Source organism: Carcharhinus amblyrhynchos, chromosome 11 (genome assembly GCF_965287045.1).
Source record: "Carcharhinus amblyrhynchos chromosome 11, sCarAmb.v2.hapA, whole genome shotgun sequence".
Lineage (NCBI taxonomy): Eukaryota > Metazoa > Chordata > Chondrichthyes > Carcharhiniformes > Carcharhinidae > Carcharhinus > Carcharhinus amblyrhynchos.
The window spans coordinates 79,999,896-80,024,104 of record NC_137334.1 but is presented as its reverse complement, the minus strand read 5'-3'; the positions used below and the strand labels follow the sequence as shown (position 1 = coordinate 80,024,104).

At 44.0% G+C, this 24,209-nt stretch overlaps 1 protein-coding gene across 3 annotated transcripts in view; it reads left to right on the top strand.

The window, feature by feature from the left end:
* cacnb4a (calcium channel, voltage-dependent, beta 4a subunit) overlaps positions 1–24,209 on the top strand; it is a 233,842-nt gene that overhangs the window by 137,992 nt on the left and 71,641 nt on the right. For all 3 annotated transcript variants that reach the window (XM_080198299.1, XM_080198301.1, XM_080198302.1), the window contains exons 2-4: positions 13,987–14,106; positions 16,065–16,187; positions 21,216–21,352. In XM_080198299.1, coding sequence (XP_080054425.1) covers positions 13,987–14,106; positions 16,065–16,187; positions 21,216–21,352 — 380 coding nt within the window. The remainder of the gene's footprint in view (positions 1–13,986; positions 14,107–16,064; positions 16,188–21,215; positions 21,353–24,209) is intronic.

Below are 24,209 nucleotides of genomic sequence, written 5' to 3'. Positions count from 1 at the left end.
GAGTGTTGTGCCCAATTCTGGACTTCATGTTTTCAGAAAGAAGTGAATGCTTTGGAGGGTTTGTGGAAGGGACTTCACCCAGAATAGATCCAGGGTTGACAGATTACAGTTAGCCAGACTGTAGAAGCTGGATTTGTTTCCTAGAGCAGAGGAGGCTAAGAGGAGATTTAATTGCTGTGTTTAACATCGTGAAGAGTTTAGGCAGAGTAAATAGAGAGAAACGGCTTCGAATGGATGAAGGGTGAACAACATGGGGCACAGATTTGAAGCGATTGACAAAAGAACCAGAGGCAGCATGGAGAAAAGTTTGATTAGGCAAATGTTAGGATTGATACCTATTGCCTGATATGATGCTAGATATAGATTCGAGAGTACTGTTGAAAAGGAACTGGGTAAATACTTGCAGGAGAATAAAATTGTAGGCATTTGGGGAAAGAACGGGGAATAATTCTCACAAAGAGGTAGCATAAAGATTGGTCACACATGTCGTTCAGTTTGGAATCCTTGCTGATTACTCTGTTGTATATTCAGTTCCTACATGCTTTTCCTTCATATCTTTCTGAAAAGATTCCATTATCTTTCCTTTCAACATTGGGAGTAAATAGAGTTATATTTTATTGGAATAAAATTACCAATTTATGAGTTAGAGATGGATTTCTTATTCAAGTTTACCTTTGATTTTGGGGTGAGTGGTCTCAGTGGTGGAAAGGCAATGTTAAACCTTTCCACCAAACATTGTAGGCTTCTTTCCTCTGAGTATACTGTGTGCATGTATTTGTTGCACAATTATTTTCTGCAGGAAACATTTGTCTCAAAAGTGTCATCTGTGTAGTAACGGTTTATGATTTGCGGATTGGATTCTGCATATCATTGCCTTTCAAACTGTTGGGAGACTGTTGGTTAAGGAAAAATGTCTCTTAACAAAGTCTTTGTAGTCTTAAGTAGGCTAACTATAAGTCCCCATGAGCAAGTAGAGCTACTTACACATGTACAGGAGAGAGTACATGCTACAAGTTGGCTCCAATCTGAGGTCTTTACCAATCTCTGCTCAACACTGCACTGAACCTGGCATCTAGATCATGTGCCCTCTTACATCAGTGTGTGGGGTGGTACTGTAATCAGGACCACATTAATCCTGTATGTGCCAAACTCTTATAATACACCTTCTCCCAAGTCTTAATCCAATATATTTGGAATTGCATCAGTTTGCTTCATGCCTTACATTATTTGTCTCATGCATTTACATTGTTACTGCATTATTGCTATTACAAAATTATTGCTATTACTGTACTATAACCTTGTCATTATCCCATCTCCCCATTTCAAGTCCTTGCAATTACAGTTAAGGCAGCCTGGAGGCCTTCCACATCTCATTCACCATTCTGTTGGAGCAGTGTAGGCTCTGTGGTTTCTGATTCTTCCTGTAGGCTTGTAGGTTGGATTGGCATTTGGATGTCTTGATATTTCTCCACTGTGTGGTGGGAGAAGCTGGTCCAGAGACTGGCGGGAGAGTTCTTGTTTCATGTAACTGTGCTCTGTGCTGTGCCAATCTGGTAGTACTGGGTTGGTCCTCATTCCATATGATGACTATACCTTCTATCTTGAGGTCTGTGATCCAGACCTGATCATCCTTCTGCAGTCGTGACAAGTGTCTGGTGAGGTAATCCTTGTTGTAGCGGGAATCTGGCACCTGTGTGTGACTGCTCTTTTGTTTGGATGTGTTAAGTCGGTTTATTTGGCAGGGTCAGATGTTATGTGCGAAGTTCCCTACACATCAGGGGCTCGCTGGGGGCAGGCTGCATTGTGAGAGGTGGACCTGTATGTGAGCAGTGCAGTGGGAAAGTACGTGTTTTTTTTCAGGAAGACTTTCACTGCATGGACCCCTCATTCTGCTTCTCCATGTGACTGTGGGTATCTTGGGAGCTGGTGTGGTGGCAGAAGCCATTAGGTCACCAGCCACGGCTGTTTGTCCGACCGTGAATTCTATTTGCTCGGATGGACATTGACCAAGATGACTGATTCCAGAAAGATGAACCACAGTCCTTGACCTCATTTAAGAAGCGTGGCTGTGTATCTTGATATTGACCTTGTGGATTACTGTTGTATCTTCTGCACCTCTTTGGGGTTTTGACTTGAAGTTTGCTGTAGTGACTAATCCTGTAGCAAAGAAGCATTGGGCTGAACTTACAGGACGCTGATCTCTCTCCTGTGAGGATGCTTTGCACCGCAGTGCTGGTAAGGTCGCTGTACTCTTTAAAAGATTTAGTCACCCTTGCAGACTCTGTGGACTCTCGCTCTGAAGCTGGACTTCCAGGAGAGATTGAATGGAGTCTTCTACTGCAACAAAGATCTCTGCCTTCTTGCCCAAGGTCTTTGCTTTGGAGCATTTTCCGGCAAATGTTCTCTGTATCTTTAGCTTCAGTTGGGAGCTTCTCTGGGGTCAGAATTTGTGTTGAGGTTGTTTCAGCATTCAGGAAAAGTTGAGGGTTTTTGCTCCACCATTTTGGGAGGCTCTTGGTTACAGAATGAAGTGTCTTGAAAAGGTCTTTGTGGTCTTCAGTAGACTAACTGTGGGCCATTGCTAACAAACATGTACAAAAGGATACAGGCTAGGATGCTTAAGTCTTAACCCATCTCTGCTCAACACCACACCGAACTCTGGGTTTGGGAGATGTGCCTTCTTGTATCACTGTGTGGGCAGTACTGTACTTAGGCCCACATTAACCCTGTATATGCAAGTCTCTTATTCACACAAGCTGGGTATCCTGTGCCCTAATTTCTCACAATCTCTGATCTCTGACTAATCCTATTCTCCTGCTTCATAAGACCATAAGACATAAGAGCAGAATTAGACCAGTCAGCCCATCGTGTCTGCTCCGTATCTTCAAATGGTAACAAAACCACGGTTCCTTTGATTCCCAGTTGATTATAAACGTTGCAACTTTTTTTTTACTAACTTTCAAGTACTCTATTCCAATAATGGAGCTGTGCATGCAAAGGTGTTAAAGGTGGCCTGGGTGCGATTGTTGCCAGTACAAGCTCGATGGGCTGAATGGCCTCTTTCTGCACTGTAGGGATTCTATGATTCAAATAATCATTAAAAAGAGCTGGATATCAGAGCTGATATTTCTTCTAGTCAACCTGTTTGCATCATTAATAAAGTTGCCACGTAGTCTTTGAGTTTACCTCTGGGTCATATTTTGATGTTACCTGTATAAATGAAGCAGCCCCTAACTTTGTGGTGAGAAAATGTTTTGAAATCTTAACTTATAACTCTTGATATCTGCACAAGTACTTGTAACAGAAACAGGAAATATTTTATCCCATTAGCTCAGTTGTCCGATTTTACTCCTAAGCCAACCCCTTGTATTGAGGGAAGTTTTTGTCTTAGATGGGGAAGATCACTTTGTTCAGTCACACTGTGCAATCACTTTTAATGAACTGATGATAAGCATGTAGTAGAGACTCATCAGTTTTCACAGAAATTGGGAATATTTCTCCTGGATGTCCTCCTACCTTGTACTCTCCCAAACATGAGCTTATCCCAGACAACATTGTTCATACTCTAATTCAGGCCATTCACTCATTACCCCTGTGCTACCTGACCTACAATGGCTCCTAATCAAACAATGCTTCTATTTTAACATTCTCAGCCTTATTTTCAAAGCTCCCCCTCATGGCCCCACCAAATCTTATCTCTGTAGCCTACTCTAGCCCTACAACTCTCTGAATATCTGTGCTTTTTCAAGTCTGATCTCTTGTGTGTTCCCGATTTTTAGTTGCCATATTATTGGCCATGCGTTTAGCTGCCTCACCTCTGGAATTCCCTCCCCCGACGAGGCTGCTCCGTGACAGGCAGCTTGGGGAAATTAGCACAAGTGGTAGAGGGCTGGCTTAGCATGTGAGAGATAGTGCGATCGTTCTCCACTTTGATTGTTTTGTGGAGGCATGATGGCACAATGGTTAGCACTGCTGCTTCACAGCCGTAGGCACTCGGGTTCGATCCTCGGTTTAGGTCACTGTCTGTGCAGAGTTTGCAGGTTGTCTATGTGGGTCTCCTCCCACAGAATGAAAGGTGTGCTGGTTAGGTGCATTGGCCGAGTTAAATTCTCTTTTAGTGTACCTGAACAGGCGGCAGAATGTGGCGACAAGGGTATTTTCATAGTAACTTCATTACAGTGTTAATGTAAGCCTACATGTGACACTAATAAATAAACTTTAAGCCTCACTTTTCCCTTTTAAAATGCTCTTTAGTATTTGCCTCTTTGACCAGGCTGCTGAGTGTTGGTCCGAATATCTCCTAGTGTGGCTGGAGTTGAAATATTGTTTGATGACTCGCCTTTAAACTGTCTTGAGATGTTTAACTATTGTTGAAGGGTTCCCTATTGCTTTTGTTGTTTTCTGCTGTTGGTCGTGAGGCCAATGTGGGAGATGGTCTCGCGTTGATGGTGCTGTACATCATAGTCAGCGCAAACCTGTCTTCTCAAAGGTCACATTTAAAATTCAAGAGCTACTTTGGCAACCCATTGCACAACACTCAAGTTCCAAAGGATAGGAAAGCGCTGTGTGTCCTGTCAGTTCTCTTCTATTTTTAGCAGTTTCCAGGACTGTCAGAGGGTGGTGATCAGACTTCATTGTGTGTTTAAGTGCATGAATGTGGAGTTCTGTTTCCCATCAATCAAGGACAATGCAGGAACTGGCAGTATTACTATAGCTGTTTATTCAATGTTGCAGTCAAGAATGCTCCCAATATTTCATTACCTGTTCATTGCTTTGTGTTTAAATCCTAACCAAGTCAACACTACTGAATGAAACTTGGGCCAGGATTTCCTTTTTATTGACAAACCTGAGATTTTAAAATCTATTCACTCGCCATGTTAATCAGGAATGAAAAAAAAAGTTACACTTATCGGAGAATGCAGAAGAAGGCCATTCAGCCCATCGAGTCTGAACTGACAACAATCCCACCCACGCCCTATCCCCATAACCCCATGCATTGACCCTGCTAATCCCCCGACATTAAGGTGTAATTCTAGGCTGCAATGTTTTGTGTCTTTATTTTCAATATTTCTCAGGGGGATCAAGGGATATGGGGGGAGCGCGGATCAAGATATTGAATTTGATAATCAACCATGATCAAAATGAATGGCGGAACAAACTCAAAGAGCCAAATGGCCTCAATTTTCTGTGTTGCAGTCTCAACATAGTGTCATAGAACCCCTACAGTGCAGGAAGTGGCCATTTGGCCCAACGAGTTGGCACTGATCACTGTCCCACCCAGCCCTTATCTCCGTAACCCTGTGTGTTTCCCCTGCTAATCCCCCTGACACTAAGGAACAATTTACCTAACCGGCACACCTTTGGACTGTGGGAGGAAACCGAAGCATCTGGAGGAAACCTACGCAGACACAGGGAGAATGTGCAAACTCCACACAGTCACCAGAGGCCAGAATTGACCACATCCCTCTGGCGCTGTAAGGCAGCAGTGCTAACCACTGTGTCACTGTACTACTCACGATAAAAAGAGGTTTTACATTAATAAGTGGCTTGCCCCTCTTTAAAATATATTTCTGCAATTGACCTCTGCTATCATATTTAGCGAGCAATTTGTAAGATAAATCCTAATAGTCTTGCTTATCAATAATCCCTGGTCGAATTATATGATTCAGTGAAGCCTTCTCATCATCGTTCCCTGCTGCCATGACGACCCTTTTGGCAAGAAAACAGAGATCGGTCGGTGGAATACAATTAGAAATCACAAGGTCTCCATACTTTTCTGCAGAATAGCACACTCCACAAGGAACATATTCAAGGGCAGTGTGAGACAATGTAAGTAAACAGATTAGGATTCATTCTTGTTGCTGGTGACATTCCATCCGCTCTTCAATATGGTTTCAACCTGTAGCACGTTGCAGAGAGCATATTATCTTATAGAAACCTTAAACCAATTGGTAATTCTAACTTGAGAAACCGCCGCTGCCCAGGGCATAACTGCTCATCATTCGATGCAAATATCTTCCTGCATTGATTCTATGCAGCATCTTGACCCTGTCCCAGCCACCCTCCCCCCACAACCAACATCTATCCTGACAATACATAATGGAGTAAATGTGCTCTGCAGTTTATGTTACAGGCTATAATAGATATATGAAAGCAGTCCCAGGATACAAGTGTACAAACACATTTTGGGTCACTGTCACTTTCAAGTTTGAAGAGCTGATGAGGCGGATCACAACAGACATCCTCAGATGCTGAAAGATGCCCTCATAAGAACAGGATATGGCCCTTGACTCATCGATTGACAGTTCCGATGCGTCACAGCAAAAAACTGCACTGACCTCCTCAGAAGACAAACATGGGACACGACGGACAGAGTACCCTTCATCGTTCAGTACTTCCCCACAGCAGAGAAGCTATGACATCTTCTCCGGAGCCTTTAACATGTCATTGATGAAGACAAACATCTCGCCAAGGCCATCCTCACAACCCCACTACTTGTCTTCAAACAATCGCACAACCTCAAACAGACCATTGTCCACAGCAAACTACCCAGCCTTCAGGAGAACAGTGACCACAACACCACACAACCCTGCCACAGCAACCTCTGCAAGATGTGCTGGATCATCGACATGGGTGCCATCATCTCACATGCGGACACCATCCACCAGGTACATGGTACATACCCTTGCAACTCAACCAACGTTGTCTACCTGATATGCTGCAGGAAAGGATGTCCCGAAGCATGGTACATTGGGGAGATCATGCAGATGGTATGACAACGGATGAATGAACACTGCTCGACAATCACTAGGGAAGAGTGTTCTCTTCTTGTTGGGGAACACTTCAGCAGTCACGGGCATTTGGCCTCTGATTTTCAGGTAAGCGTTCTCCAAGGTGGCCTTCATGACACACGACAATGCAGACTCGCTGAGCAGTGACTGATAGCCAAATTCTGCACACATGAGGACGGCCTCAACCGGGACCTTGCGTTCATGTCACACTCTCTTAACCCCCACGACTTGCCTGGGCTTGCAAAATCTCACTAACTGTCCTGGCTGGAGATAATACCTCTCACTTTAACCTATGCTTAAGCCTCTCTCCACTCATATTGTCTGTACCCTTAAGACTTGATTACCTGTGAAGACTCACATTCCAACCATTATTTTGTAAATTGAGTTTGTGTCTTTATATGCCCTGTTTGGGAACAGAACTCCCACTTACTTGACGAAGGAGCAGCGCTCCGAAAGTCAGTAGCTTTTGCTACCAAATAAACCTGTTGGACTTTAACCTGGTGTTAAGAGACTTCTTCAAGCTTTGAGACGTTTTCATGTCATTAACGTTCTTCATGATTTAGGTGAATGTATGGCTTTTGCATAGGTGAAATAATGTTGTTCTTGCAAAGCCCAATTAATATCAAGTGAATACATTATTAAGAAGGCTGAAATATACAAATCTATATTTAACGAGTCTCTATTTAAGAACTCGACTGTAAATCAAGGTGACAACTTCTCAGATCAAAACATTGGCCTGAAATTTCACAAAGGTGCAAGGAGTCGCCTGCTTATTCAAAATGGTGCCAGAGGCATGTTTAGGAAGGTCTGACCCCAAACCAGTCACCCGCCATTTTTACCAGGTTGTGTTAGTCGGTGGGGGGAGTGTTGTAGGGGAATGCAGGTGGGTTATACTTTGCATAATCATGGTTCACAGATGGAGCTGTATTGCACATGTTAAAATGCAGCCAATTTGCACAAGCAGAATATAGGTGGCATGATGGCACAGTGGTTAACACTGCTGCTTCACAGCACCAGAGGTCCGGGTTCAGTTCGTGGGTCAGGTCACTGTCTCTGCAGAGTCTGAAACTTAAACAAGTGTCTACATGGGTTTCCTCCGGGTGCTCAGGTTTCCTCCCACAGTCCGATAGACGTGCTGGTTAGGTGCATTGGCAATACTAATTTCTCCCTCAGTGTACCCGAACAGGCACCGGAGTGTGGTGACTAGGGGATTTTCACAGTAACTTTTCTGCAGTGTTAATGTAAGTCTACTTGTAACACTAATAAATAAATTTAATCTTAAAACACAATTTGTGTGTTTTAAACATATCAAGAGAAATTCTGAAGCTAGTAGAGGTCTTTTGAATACCAAACATGCCCTTTTCGTCCCAGGGACACTTTTGGGAGAGGTATGGTCACCTCTGGGAGAGGTCACCTGCCCTTTGGGACTGTTAAAAGCAGACAGGAATGTGTGTAAAAACTGATAAATTCATTGGATAAACTTAAACTGTCATGGAATTGTCAAAACTCATTGGAACTGTTAAGTAGTTAATGAATTGAAATATCATAGCATTTAAATTTTTTAAAAAGCTTTCCATATCTTTGAAAGAATCAGTGTCTGCTATTTGTCTGTATCCACAAGCCTGAGGGTTGCCATTAGAGGATTTGTGCTGCATGACTGATATCACAACCTATCATTACCACTTTGGGGTGTCCGTTAGTCATTATCACTGTGGAGTGCCTATCAGTTCATAGTTTGATGGAGAGCTTCAAGTGCATATGAAGTCTTTGTGGGGTTATGAATACAGATGCTTGTTCTTATAAGGGGTTAATGGATGAAGGAAATTAAGTGTAGTGACATTTTTATCAACAAAAGTGTATTTTTTAAAAATAAATTAATCAATAGACACTTAGAAACTTATTTTATTTCTTCTCAGCATGAGTCTGGAAGTCTGCCCATGGAGGACACTGGGTGAGTTAATATAGAGCGTTAAGAGTACCAGGTGGCAGTGCATTGGTTGGCATGTGCTTACACAAAGGTGGCAAGGGGCTATGAATGGACATGGGTTGGGTGGAGGGGAATAGGTTGGCATTGAGGGTATGAGGGGCCTTGGGTTTGTTTGAGGGGCATAGGTTAAAACAATGGGTATGAGGCGCCATGTGAATAGATTGGGGTCCGAGGTTACATGAAGGACATGACAGACAATGGGTGGGTGGGGTACGAGTGGGTGTATTGGGGAAGTGTTGTTTTTTTTGCAACTGGGACTGGATTACTGAGGCTGGCCTATTGCCCAGTCTGCCTTCACATTCACAAGCCCCATGCTGTCGCCGAGCTGTTTCCAAGCGTGGTGTGCCTGACTCCAGTTAGTACCTGCCTTCTTCCCTCCACCCCACTCCTGAATTCAAATCCCACTGTTCCACTGTTCAGTGCACTTTCTCCGAACTCAGGTTTGCGGGGCTGGGAATTTTCCCGATGCTGCACTCCCCACCTGGGATCAAAAATTCAGGCCATTGTTTGTTTTCTACACGATAAAATGAACATTAGAATTCTCCAGCTGTTAAGGCCAGGGGTAGCTCTGCGTTGTGGTCTGATCCTGGGTGTGTTAGCAGTGTTAGGGGCAAGTCTTCCCTTTCAGTACGTTAGAATATATGTGACATTATCTGGGAACAAATGTTGTTTCTAAGCGAGTCAGTAACTGAGTGTTGAGGATCCATTGACCATGCTGATTCAATATTCCATCACCTCAAACAGGTAGTCAAATAAGCAGTTATGTTATTAATGATTCATGCAAAGTGGCCTTTTAGCAGAAGCGTAAACTTCCTGAATGCAATGTCCAGTGATCATCAGCGATGTCAGATGAGAGATGGAGAGAAAGGGAGAGAGAAATCCTCTCCTACCTCACAATGAATTCCATGTTCTGCATGCTCACCTCCATCCTTCTTCAAGACCTCAGTCAGCATCTACTTAATATTTTGTAGTTTCTACGTAAGATTCTCATTCTGTTTCACAGCCAAACCTTACATGTGACATCGACAGCCCTGTTCTTCATTAACCTGCTTCAGAAATGTGTGGCTAAATTAGATGGGAGGCAGTTATGTTCCTGAAGCTCTGTAGGGAATTTGTCTTGTGTAATGATTTGATATGTTATGGTTCAGGTCAGAAGTTCCAAAGTGTTTTATGAAGCCCGCCTGGATCATAAGTTTTGCATTTTGAACTTGGCTAGAACAAGCATAAGATGTTTCACTTCAGGTATGATTCAAATGACACACTAGGGAGCTTTTATCAAACAAAGCTTATTTAAGAATATAGTTGACATGTACAGTAAGAAAATTACTAAGAACTTTTATCAATTACAAGCAGGAAACAAAACAACCACTATAATGTATATCTCTTAATGAATATCTCTAATGTGTTCCAATTAAAACCGAAACCCATAAACAACAAAAACCTTTTTCACAGGTTTACCATCGCACACAGTACTGCTTACAAGATAATGAAAATTTGAGTCCCTTGGTTGAAGTCTGCAGTTATCTGGATTCACTCCAAACAGTTTGAAAACAAGGCACATTCCCAAAACACCAGAGAGACTCTGGTCCAGCCCCCAACAACAGCAGATTTGGAAAACAAGATTGTGTTTTCAATTAACGAACAGAATTTTCAAAATAACAGGGAGAGAGGGAAAACACTTCTTTTTAGCTTGCTGTCCCATCTAAAACTCAACTCCAACCTACAGCTCCAAACGGAAACTGAAAATGAAAATTTCCGTCATCTGAGCTGCACACAGTTTTTTCTCCTCAGACAATGACAACACCTAAAGCTGTGAGCATGAATTAAAATAAAATTCTTAAAGGTACACCAACATCACAGACATAACTTACTGTCACAATTAGAAGACAGAAAATGGCTACATATCTACGCCAAACTGGCTACTTTACAAAATCATTATTTTTTGAAAAATGGCCATAGGGCGACATGCCATGACTCATACCAAAGGGATTTCCAGCCTTCAGCCAACAGTAGAGACTCATTAACCCTAAAGATGCATTAATGGCCTCCTCCACCCCCACTTCCTCACCTCTTAGGAACTGCACAAAGCTACCTTACTTTTCCAAAGAAGAATTCTGGCCACTGGATACGATGTGCCCAGGAGAAAAGAATGGGACCCTAACTCCTCAATTAAATATCTTAAGATTCCAGACCTGGAAAATATATCCTCCGGATGATCCGGTTTCCTCCCTCAGTCTGGAAGACATGTTGGTTAGGTGCATTGACCCGAGCAGATGCCGGAGTGTGGGGATTAGGGAAATTTCACAGTAACTTCATTTGTGTAAATGTAAGCCTTACTTGTGACTAATAGACTTAAACTTTATATTTTATCCAAAACGCAGAGGAAGAAATGGGCAGTAAATTGCATGACATCCCCTAAGCTGATAGTACCTGTAACATTGCCTTAGGGAACCAAACCCAGGCAATCTACTATTTACATCTTGAAAATGAAAAAGAAGTACTTTTTAAGTAACCCTCATCTACATTTTATTAGTTCCAGATCTGACTGGTGTCTGCCATTGTTCAGTTGATGCCTGCGTTGCACAATAGAAGGAACTATCTTTTGTATGAGATAGTGAACTGAGAGCCCCACCTGCCCTCACAGTAGATATAAAAGATCCCAGCACCATAATTATGAATTATTTCTACTGTCTTAGCCACTAACATCACCAAAAACAAGATTATCTGCTCATTATCACATTCCTGCTTGTGGGAGCTTGCTGTGCACAAATCGGCTACTGAGTGTCATATGAGGACCTCATAAATGTATTATTGGCTATTACATGCTTTTGGATGTCATGTGGTCATGAAGGGTGCTGCATAAATGCAGCTCTACTATTCCAAAATTTTGCATTCAGCCTCTCTCCTTCCAACCCATAACTTGAAATTCCTATAACGTGAAGGGGGAGGGGACAACATGGTGGCACAGTGGTTAGCACTGCTGCCTCACAGTGCCAGGGACCCGGGTTCAATTCTGACCTTGGATTACTGTCTGTATGGAGACTCTGCACATTCTCCCCATGTCTGTGTGGGTTTCCTATGGGTGCTCTGGTTTCCTCCCATACTCCAAAGATGTCCAGGATATGTGGGTTGACTATGCTAAATTGCTTCTTAGTGTCCCAAGATGTGTAGATTAGATGGATTAGAAATAATAAATGTGTAGGGTTACGGTGATAGGGTTGGGGGAGAGGGCCTGGATACAAACACTCTGTCAGAGAGTCAGTGCAGGCTCAATGGGCTGAATGGCCTCTTCCTGCCCTGTAGCTATTATAAAAAACATAACCTGATCAAAACTGCTGCTTCCATTCTCATTTGTAACAGACCCTGTACCCATGTCACTGATCTACCTGGGCAATTCTCACCCTTATGTTCCAATCGCTCCACAACCTCTCTATGACCCTCCATAGCCCCTGCATGCCTCCAACTCTGGCCTCTGGAACACTTCTTTAATTTTCTTCATCCCACCATTAGTGGTCCTGCCCTGAGCTGCCTGGACCCTAAGTGCTGGAGTTCCCTCTTTAACCTGCAATATTCTTGCATGAATATCAAATATTTACTGAGTGTGCTGAGGTAGGGATTAATTTCATTGGAACATGTCTTGCTGTGTCTACATCTTACCACGGGGTTCTACAACAGTGAGCAAAATCGGGTGACATTGCATTACTTCCTGTGATAATGTACACCATGTCTCATTAGCATGTCACACAGTCAGAATAAATCCCTTAAACTACAAAATCTTCCCATGTTTCCACTTTGCAGTTTTTCTTTTTAAGACACCCCATGAAACCTTTCTCTTTGAACAAGCTTTTGTTTACCTGCCTTGGCTAAATTTTGTTTGATAACATGCTTGCGAAGGGACGTTTAACTGCTTTAAAGGTGTTAAGTCAAAAAATGATTTTACCGCCTTGTTCGGGTGAGACCAGAGATTCCCACCCGAGGTCAATGAAAATTTCCATTGTCGGATCTTTGCCCGTGCCAATTCCGTGATGGGAAAGGTGATGGAATTCCAACCATGGGATTACAGAGGTTTACAGCATCAAAACAGGCCCTTCGGCCCAACTTGTTCATGCCGCCCAGTTTTGAACCATTATGCTCGTCCCAGTTGCCCGTATTTGGCCCATATCCCTCTATACCAATCTTACCCATGTAATTGTCTAAAATGCTTCTTAAAATACAAAATTTTACCTGCCTCGACCACTACCTCCAGCAACTCGTTGCAGATGCTCACCGTACTCTGTGTGAAAATATTGCCCCTCTGGACTCTGTTGCATAACTCACCTTAAATCCATGCCCTCTAATTTTAGATTCCCCTGCCTGTGAGAAAAAGATATTGACTATATAACTGATCGATGTCGCATAAATGCTAGTTGCTGTAGTTTACTTTCTATTGCAGCATCCTTTCACACAGGCTCAGCTTGAACCACAAGCAACTATATGATGACCAGTTATGCTGTTGAAGTTGTTCTATTTTCATGGAAAAGTATGCTCCTGTTTTGCTTTGGAGAGGCTATGATCATTGTTTTAGTTCTGATGACAAACTCTTCCAGGAAATGGTGCACTTCAACAGGAATACATTGCGGGGGAGCTTTCCTCTCCCGCCCACCCTGAGAATTGTAGCGGGGTGGGGTGGGAGGGGGGAGGAGCCATGCAAAGGTCTGTTAACCTTAGCTGAGATTTTCCAGTATTGGAGTGAGTGCAGCTGGAAAATTTTGCCCATTGTATATAAATTTGTTGCTTAACAGGAGTACATTGTGTATAGATTTGTTGCAGATATTTTAAAAAGCATTCTCCTAACTATGGTAACAATCTCAATGGACAATAGTTTTACTCATGCTGGATTCAACTGCAGAATCGACTTGGGAAATGCGAATGGGCATGTTAGAGATTAACTTCAACAGATCTAATAATCGAATCTACTATCTTTCCAAAATCTCTGATTAATCAACCTTCTCCCATCGGCTTATTCTTGCCTTGACCCTGTTGGGATCTCAATCATCTAATAAAGTGGATATTTTTCATAGGCCTTTAAATGGCCTATTTAATTACAATATAAGCTCAGGCTCCTTGCCACTAAATGGTTATATTTTTAAAAATCACGCGACGTAATCACTTTCCTTGTGAATTGCTTGAGTTCTCATTGGAGTTTTGGTCCTCTGGTTTTTGTTGCAGGGTTCAGCAGACTCTTACACTAGCAGGCCATCCGATTCTGACGTTTCACTGGAGGAAGATCGTGATGGGGTCCGTCGCGAATCAGAGCAGCAAGCAGCAGTACAACTTGAAAGAGCCAAAGTAAGGGGCTACTGATTCTGCTTCACGAGAAGGGAAGGGCCCAGTATGATTTTGTTACAAAGAATTCCGCTATGTTCCTCAAGCATGGTCATTGGAACCTCTAAAAATAACAAATATGAGTATATACATGAGACCAAAATTTTTAAAAAATCTGACCTTCAATGGTTTTGGTATACCTTGGCAGTAAGTAGACAAATACAAGTCATGGATCATGACTTAGTTTCTCCTCTGATGCTGGTTATAGGCTGCATTAGTTATTCTAAAACTGGGCCTGTAGTGGGCTATAATGAACATACACATGTATGGGTGACTCGGTGGTCTGCCTCACACTGCCAGGGACTTGGGTTCGATTCATGGCTTGGGTCACCATCTGTGTGGAACCTACGCATTCTCCCTGGGTCTGCGTGGGTTTCCTCCAGGTGGTCTGGTTCCTCCCACAGTCTGAAAGACTTGCTGGTTAGCTGCATTGGCCATGCTAAATTCTCCCTCAATGTACCCAAACAGGTGCCGGAATGTGGTGACTGGGGGATTTTCACAGTAACTTCATTGCACTAATGTAAGCCTATTTGTGACACTAATAAATAAACTAACAGCAACATCCAAAAGAAAACTGGATGGATGCTGGAAAGGAAAAAGATTAGCTACTTGAATTGCCAGGAGGGAAATGGACAATGTTTCCATTTGGCCTTCTTGACACCATGATGGTTAGACCTTAATGACTACAATTTTTTCTCACTTTCCTTCATGCTGATAAGGGAATCTGAGAGTGGGTGGAGAAAGGGATGGGGATCCTGGTGAAGTGGTCAGGGAGAGTAGGGGAGTAGGGATGGAACAGAAGGGAGCATCTGCAGGGGGCAGATGGTCGTGGCAAATGGTTGGATAGAGGTTGTTGCTGGATATGAATGTGGAGAGCGGCACAGTGGCACAGTGGGTAGCACTGCTGTTTCACAGCGTCAGGGACCCGGGTTCAATTCCTGGCTTGGGTCACAGTCTGTGCAGCGTTCTCCCCGTGTTTGTGTGGGTTTCCTCTGGGCGCTCCAGTTGCCACCCACAGTCTGAAAGATGTGCTGGTTAGATGCATTTACCTGAAGAGGTGCTGGAGTGTGACCACTAGGGGAATTTCACAGCAGCTTCATTGCAGTGCTAATGTAAGCCTACTTATGACACTAATAGATAAACTTTTAGCTAAAAATAGAGAACCCTGGAGGAAGGCATCTTTCCCTTCCTACACAAGGCCAAGCAGGGTGACCATAATTTGGCACTTAAAAGACTTCAATAGGGGCAAGGGCAGCCAAGCCCCCCCAGCCTCTCCACCACTCATAAAATGTGAACAAGTAGGGCACATGCAACAGAGTGGCAGAAGGCCACCTGGGGAATTTATGGTCCCACTCTTTGTCTGTATATCAACTGGTGGGGCCTATAAAATCATGTGGGTATCAGCACTCACTGATATTACAAAGTAAATCATATGGCATTTTCCAGTGCAGTGCACATATGGGAATCAGGAGATTTCTCGATGAATTACCCTATTCCTCCAAACATTTTGCTTATATTCATATCTCACTGTGAGACTTATCTTTGAAAGAAGGTGGCAGTGAGTGAAGATGGAGTATTTATGTGAAGGAAAGCCATCAAAAAAAAAGTTAGGGCGTGGCCATTCCAATGATAGTGGGTCATTGACAATGTGATAAGTCTTAAGCTTCTCCCAACTGGCCACTCTGGGATTGAAAATGTACATTTACAAATGTGGAGTCTCATTCAGTCAGGTACAAATTATTGTTGGAGATGTTAAAAACTGACAATATACATTTTGAATATATTAAAATATATTTAACAAAATGTTTAGATATACACCACTAATGTTTTGTGTCAGTGTGAAACCAAAGCTAGTTTAAACTCATTCTAAACCTACAAGGTAACTGGTCCCTAATTCTGATTTGGTGTATTTTATTTTTCAGACCAAACCAGTTGCATTTGCCGTAAGAACAAATGTCACTTATTGCGGAGCACTGGATGAAGATGTACCAGTCCCAGGAACTGCCATCTCTTTTGATGCCAAAGACTTTCTACACATTAAAGAAGTAAGTCAATGAATTTCACTAACCCAAAGGGAAAATTAAAAATCTTTAGCAGACGCTTGAAATGGGGAAAGGCTGGTAGATGTTTGGGTGGGTTTTGCCGTGGTTGTTTTGTCTCATTGTCCAGCTTGCTTAAAGGTTTCCAAACTGATCAGAGAAAGAGGACATGATAACAATCCAGAGCTGTGGGTTGTATGATGCTTATTTAATGAGACCCCGACAAAGGTCAGGATGGCTCTGTTGCAGATCCATCAGTGAAGATACAGTAAATATAAGTATGGAGGTGCAACATGGGGAGGCTTCCCAACCTGGTTCTATGAGGCATTCCCTGGAAATCAAACTGAGGGCCTCGAAAGAAATATTGTTCACTGCAAATGAGAGCAGAGAGATCAGTTTCTCTGACAAAACAAGACAGCTCAGAATAGATGATGCAGTGAGCAGCAGGAGTCTGGTGCCACACAGCTGCATATTGCACCAGAAAAAAGTTCAATGCCCACATCAGGACAGGAAAGCTAAGTGGCAAGGGACATTCAAGTGCCAAGCCCTGCACATTTGACTTCCTAGCATTCTCATGTACAACAATCCTGAGCTCAACACATCTTGCAGCTCTGCTCATTCCTGTCTCTCGATTTCTCTCCTTCAAAGTATCTCTTCCTCTTCCCCGAGGCATCTCTTCAGGTCCCTATTGAAGCAGCCTACACTGATAGTCACTTTATTGCACCATCCCTCACAGCTTTGCCTTCCACAAATGTTGCTGTTCCAGTCTTTCCACGGTGCTTGCTCACAGTCAGAACTCTGTCCTTTTGCTGAAGTGTGTGCAGAAATACAGGGAGAGGTGGGGAAGTGTGGGCGTAGCCCTCCAGTAATAACTACTTCAACCTCTGTGGAGGAGGAGGAGGCCTTGGAGGTTGGCACAGTGACAGAGGCCATGACTACTGGTGATGAAGAGACAGGGGTCGTCTAGATATTTGGTATCAAATTGTGCTACCGTTTGGCACATATCAATCACTTATGCCAATGATTTTGAACCTGTTCTTCTTGTCTGTTTTAATTCTTTTTCACCTCCCTCAGTTTGTGACACAGGAGCTGGAGCAGGAGGAGGCTGACGGTTCCTCAGAAGAAGTTGCACACTCTGAGGAAAGTCCATCACACGACTCATACGCAGCCTCCGTCAGTGCTGATAAACACGGTGGCACAGTGGTTAACAGTGCTGCCTCACATTGCCATGGACCTAGGTTCAATTCCCAGCTTGGATCACTGTCTGTGCAGTCTGCACATTCTCCCCGTTCCTGCTTGGGCTTCCTCCCACAGTCCACAAGACGTGCTGGTTTGGTGCATTGGCCATGCTAAATTCTCCCTCAGTGTACCTGAACAGGTGCCGGAGTGTGGCAACTAGGAAATTTTCACAGGAACTTCATTGCAGTGTTAATATAAGCCAACTTGTGATACAAATAAATTAAACATTAAAACACCTTGATGGGGTCTCTAAGGCAAATGGCTGGATTATGATGTGGGTATCACCTTCTTCGAGCTGGAGCTTTGTGTGTCTTCCTCGTGTCTTGTGGAGCAGCAACTGGCTGAGAACAAGACAACTGATGATGCCTCTCCTTTTAGCTGATTAGAGGTCCAAAGTCGCACTGCGTAAGCTGCTCCCGTGCTTCAGGGAAAGCTGATGGCAGGGTCAAAATGAGAAAAGTCCAGGATAGGCAGAACAACCTCCAAAGTGTTGGAAATCACCTCTGAAGCAAGCAAAAAAATACCCTCTCAGAGCAACTCCTGAGAATGAAAGTCTTTCACCTTAACAAGGAGGCAGCTGTCCTCTTTCAGTATTTAAATACTTTCCAGCCTGCCAGTTTCACAGTCCTGTCAGTCACCGCTGTGTTCTCACCTCATTGACCACGGCGAATTTCCGACTGCTCAGGAAACTCTTGTGCTGTCAGTTGAAGCCAGAACACGGAGGGGCGGCATGGTGGCACAGTGGTTAGCACTGCTGCCTCACAGTGTCAGGGACCTGGGTTCGATTCCCGGCTTGAGTCACTGTCTGTGTGGAGTCTGCATGTTCTCCCTGTGTCTGCATGGGTTTCCTCCCACAGTCTGCAAGACGCCCTGGTTAGGTGCACTGACCATGCTAAATTCTTCCTCAATGTAGCCGAACAGGCACCGGAGTGTGGCGACTAGGGGATTTTCACAGTAACTTCATTGCAGTCTTAACGTAAGACTACTTGTGACACTAATAAATAAACTTTTAGTTAGATCTATCTTCATTTGCTTTTCTCACATATTTAATTCACAGATGCGCCATCCCCCATTGCACACCATTGAAATACACCAACCGATTAAGCATGGAAGTGCACAAGATCATTCTGGGTTTCTGGTATGCCTGCGTCTCTTCAAGCTTTCACACTCACATACATACCAGCACCCACTCCTGACTTACTGCTTAAAATCCGGCCTGATGTGGATTCTATCATCACCGGGAATCTAAGCAGCACTGTTGCCAGCAGAGACTGTTTCAATTATCATTGATGAGTGACAATGCCATAGATTCTTAGGCTGACTGAAGGTTAGGGTCAGTAACTGAACAATGGGAATTAATGGGCTTGTGCTGCTATTTGTGCTGAAACACTATCTGGGTGAACATCCTTCAGAGTGGTATGAAGTCAGTGTCCTCAATGTGAAATAGGAAATTGCAGTGTTGTGATGCTGAGGTATCAGGGAAACAGTCAAGCCCTCGTTCCACCTTGTATTATCCCAGATGGGTGAAGAAATAAATGGTGAGGCAATGAACTTTGTACAAGTGAAGACATTGAAGACTATTTTAAGTCTTGTGAACAAATGAAATGATCAGGTCTTGTGAAGCTTGCGACCACAAATTTACAGCAGGGAGTTAGAACACTCTTCTTCATTATGAATTTTTCTATAGTTCTAATGCTTCAAAGTTTAAATGCCGAACAGTGAGTTTAAATCAACTTCCAATTGATTCCACCATGTGGGCAACATGGTGGCAGAGTGGGTGGCACGGTGGCACAGTGGTTAGCGCTGCTGCCTCACAGCACCAGGCAACTGGGTTCAATTCCGACCTTGGGTGATTGGCTGTTTTGTGTTTGCGTGTTCGCCCTGTGTCTGCGTAGGTTTCCTTTGGGCGCTCTGGTTTTCTCCTACAGTCCAAAGACATACGGGTTATGTGCGTTGGCCATGCTAAAATGTCCCAAGATGTGCATGTTAAATGGATTTGCCATGGTAAATGTGTGGGATTGTGGGGATATGATTGGGGAGATGGCCTGGGTAAGATACTTTGTTAGAGAGTCGGTGCAGACTCGATGGGCCGAATGGTCTTTACTGCACCGTAGGAATTCACTGAATTTAAATTGTATGACCTAAGATGGAATAATTTTGGTGACAGGATTCTCGCTCCCTAGGCCCCTCATTGCCTCTGCTGGGGAATACCTAACCAAATTGACAGGCCCTAATCTGGCTAGGGGGTCACGGGGGATCACGTTCATCCCCTCAGCTGCTGGCAATTAGGGGTTCTCCTTTGCCCGCAGCACCACTTTCCTGCTGGCTGCCGATGGTAAAGCATCCGCGGAGATACTGGGGTCACCAAGGGACTTTAGGCCGCAGGTGAGTAAGGGCAGGATGGGGAGACTCAGGCGGGGGGGGGGTCACCAGCTGGGGTGTGAGGGAGGTCAGAACAAAGGGAAGTAGGGTGGTGACTTTCAGTGGAGCCCCACCCATCTTCCCAATATGGGTGCTCGATCAGGCATTTTGATGTTGTACAGGTTTGCACCGTAAGTCCCTCACTTGCTATTGGTATTCAACCAAAGCCCGCAGGATGAGGTTCTTAAATCTGAATTAATTTCCCACTTGAGGGCCTCAATGAGCTCATGAGCCTTCCTGCCCCGGAGTTTTTCGGAGATGGAAAGCAGTGGGGTCTCCACATTGCACCCTCCCACCCAAACAAATGCAGCCCCCTCATCACCGCTGAACTCACTTCTGGGGGAGAACTAAATCTCACTGCCCTCCCATAGTCTCATCCCTCATCCTCCTATTTATGGCATTGCATGTGGGTTGTATTACGTGACTTGAAGAGCAATATTCAGCTACTGAATGGATTTATTTATAGGCGTACACTGTCCTCAGTCTTTGAACACTCCATTTGATCACTGAAGAGTTGTATATAACTGGTAAGCACAAATAAGTTATTGCTGCTCCCCAATACAACATTTTTGGACATGCTCATAGTGAGGGTGTTCCAAGAATAACCAGAAGTTCTTAACAGGAGCTTGGGTTTATTTTGGCCAATGAGGGGCTGGTTAGTCCCTGTTCTGTAGTAAGAGATAAGGAATAGCTTTTTTATTGCTATTGTGTTAAGGTGACCCATGTCATGATAATTGCAAAAGTTTGTTTCTTTTACGATACTAAAATGACTTATTGAAAGGTGCGGCATAGTGACACAGTGATTATCAGTGCTGCCTCACAGCACCAGGGACCTGTGTTCAATTCCGGCCTCCGGTCACTGTCTGTGTTGCCTTTGCACATTTTCCTGTGTCTGTGTGGGTTTCCTCTGGGTGCTCCGGTTTCCTCCCACAGTCCAAAGATGTACAGATTACTCCAACAAGATGTTCCCACTCCTGTATTCAATGTTCTGACCAATGAAACCAAGTATGCCAAATGCTTTCTTCACTACCCTGTCCACTTGTGACTCCACTTTCAAGGAGCTATGAACCTGTACCCTAGATCCCTTTGTTCTGTAACTCTCCCCAGTTCCCTACCATTAACTGAGTAAGTCCTGCCCTGGTTCAATCTACCAAAATGCATCACGTCACATTTATCTAAATTAAACTCCAGCTGCCATTCATCAGTCCACTGGTCCAATTGATCAAGATCCCGTTGCAATCGTAGACAATTTTCTTCACTGTCCACTGTGCCACCAAGCTTGTGTCATCTACATGATATAATGATTCAATTTTCCTTGGCCACCTTTACTGTCGGATCACATTTTGAAGTTGACATCTCCATTTGCTTCAACAGAAGTACAACAATGACTGGTGGATAGGGCGACTGGTGAAAGAGGGTTGTGAAATTGGATTCATCCCAAGCCCTCTCAAACTCGAGAACATCCGAATACAACGAGAGCAGAAATCTCGACAGGGACGTTTTTACAGTGGGTAAGGATCTGAACATTAGTAGGCAGCGGGCTGACTGAAAAACATATTCGGGGGAGCAGTGGGAAAAGGAGAACTGTTGTGTGCTATCTGCCTTGAAGCCATTATGCTATATAGCTTTACTGTGAAAGGTCTAACCCTCACTATCATGTTGGGTACCTGTGGAGGGGGGTGTACTAAAGAAGCTGCCAGCACTAATTCTGATCGAATGACGGTTGTGGTGTGTAGAGGAGCTTTCCAACATTACGCTGAATATTGAAGAAAACATTGCTGAGGTATTGGGCTGAATTACTATCAGGAAATTTCCCACCTACAGAGAAAGTGACAGTAGGACTTGCATTGAGGGGGTAGTGCAGATGCCATCTGGCGTTGTGCCCGCTGGCCTCCGTAAAGAGTTTGGCAGCCAGAAGGTCTGCTGCACGCTGAAGCGGACAGCGTAAAAAGTTCTGGACTTGGAAACGTCAGCTCTTTTCTCTCCTTCCAGATGCTGCCAGACCTGCTGAGATTTTCCAGCATTTTCTCTTTTGGTGTAAAAGGCTCATCTCAGTGCTGCGGGACTTTGTTTAAGTTGTAATAATGATAGCAAAACAAAAAAACAGTCTTCCAGTCCACACCACCCGCACCCCCTCCACCACCATACACTCCTAATGCCCCATCCATGCCCACACATGCCACTCGATGACCCCTACCAACCTCCAGCCTCCAGCCCCCATGGCTCCTCATGTCCTCCATGTCAGTCTATGTCCCTTCACCTGGCTCCCGTCACATCTAATGAACATAACATGAGAACATAAGAACCAAGTGCAGGGCTGAGCAATTCAGCCGCTTGAGCCTGCTTCAATATTCAGCGCAATGTTGGAAAGCTCCTCTACACACCACAACTGTCTCAATATAATCATGGCTGATCTTGTCTCAGCCTCAATTCCACTCTCCTGCTCATTCACTAGAGCCCCTCAAACCCTTGCTAATTAAAAATCTGCCCACCTCTTCCTTAAATTTACTCAATGCCTTGGCACCCTTTGTTCATGGATAGCAGGTGTTTTCCTTGCTGGAGAGAACCTCTCCCAGAATCCTCACAGTCTGAGGATTCGGGGTAGACCATTTAGGATGGAGGTGAGGAGACATTTCTTTACCCGAAGACTGGTGACCCTGTAAAGTTTATTACCACAGGAAGTAGTTGATGCCAAAACATTGAATGCATTCAAGAGGCAGCTGGATATAGCATTTGGGGCGAATGGGATCAAAGATTATGGGGAAAAAGCAGGATTAGGCTATTGAGTTGGATGATCAGCCATGATTGTAATGAATGGCGGAGCATGCTTGATGGCCCAAATGGCCTCCTCATACTCTTATCTTCTATGTTTCTATGATCTGGGGTCATGAATTCCACAGACTCACAATCCTTGAGAGAAGTCATTTCTCCTCATCTCTGCTTTAAGTTTGCGACAGGGCCAAGATGCTTGTGCATTGTGGGGCTCACAATTGGCCGTGGGCCTCCTCAATCCCGGGGGTGGGGTGGGAGGAGTTTGTTGAGACTGCCTGCTGCAGCAGGGGCCTGATAGCTCTCTGTCTGTCTGTCAGATCCCTGCTGTTGCAGTTGCGCATATGCAGCATCAGAGGTCTGCACATGTGTAGTAGCTCCCTCTGCAGATTGGCTGGTGAATTAAGCCCATCTCACTGCCTGCAGCAGCTCAAAACAGTCTACACAATTTTGTCAATGATGAAATGTGTAAGATTGGATGTGAAAACTCCAACCTAACTGGATTACAGCACTATGGAAATTTAGAGCACAGAAGCAATCTGCTTGATCAACTCTATGCCTTCCTGCCCAATTCGAGATGTTGTCATATCAGTGGCATTATTATGCCTGTGTCAGCTCTTTGTTAAAGCAATTCAGAACTCATCCCACTGTGTGCGCTCTTCCCTAGAGCCCTGAAACTCTCTGCACTTCAAATATTTATCTCCTTTTTACTTAGAGTCTAGAACTCGGGGTCAGAGGTTGAGGATATGGAGTAAACCTTTTAGGGCTGAGGTGAGGAGAAATTTCTTCACCCAGAGAATGGTGAATCTGCGGAATTCATCATCACAGAAAGTAGCTGAGGCCAGAAAAATGTGTGATTTCAAGAAGAAATGAGGTAACGCTATATAAAAACAAATTACTGCAGACGCTGGAACCTGAAACCGAAAGAGAAAATGCTAGAAATCTCAGCAGGCCTGGCAGCACCTGTAAGGAGAAAAAAGAGCTAACGTTTCGAAGCGCGACAATTACAAGGGGGCACAAGTTCAAGATAAGGGGGGGAAAGTTCAGTGGAGATGTACGGGGGAAGTTTTTTTATACAGAGGGTGGTGGGGGCCTGGAATGCACTGCCAAGTGATGCAATTATGTTAGTCACATTTAAGACTTATCTTGATAGTTATATGAATAAATGGGGAATAGAAGGATATAAGTGTTTGGTTTAGGTAGGTAAACAGAGGAGGATCGAAGGGCTGTACTGTTCTTTGTTCTTTGAGTCCAGATGACCCTTTGTAAAAGCTTTGACAAAGGGTCATCTGGACTTGAAACGTCAGCTCTTTTCCCTCCTTACAGATGCTGCCAGACCTGCTGAGATTTTCCAGCATTTTCTCTTTTGATTAATGAGATATAGCTCTTGGAACTAGAAGGATCAAGGAGTATGGAGGGGAAGTGGGGGGGAAGGCTGGATCAGGATATTGAATTTGATGATCAAAGTGAACGGCAGAGCAGGTTCTGAGGGCTGAATGGCCTATTCCTGCTTCTAGTTTCTATGCTTTAGATAAAGTGATTATCTCTGCCTCAGTCACTGGGTGGAATTTTACAGCCCTTCCTACTGGCCTGAATTTC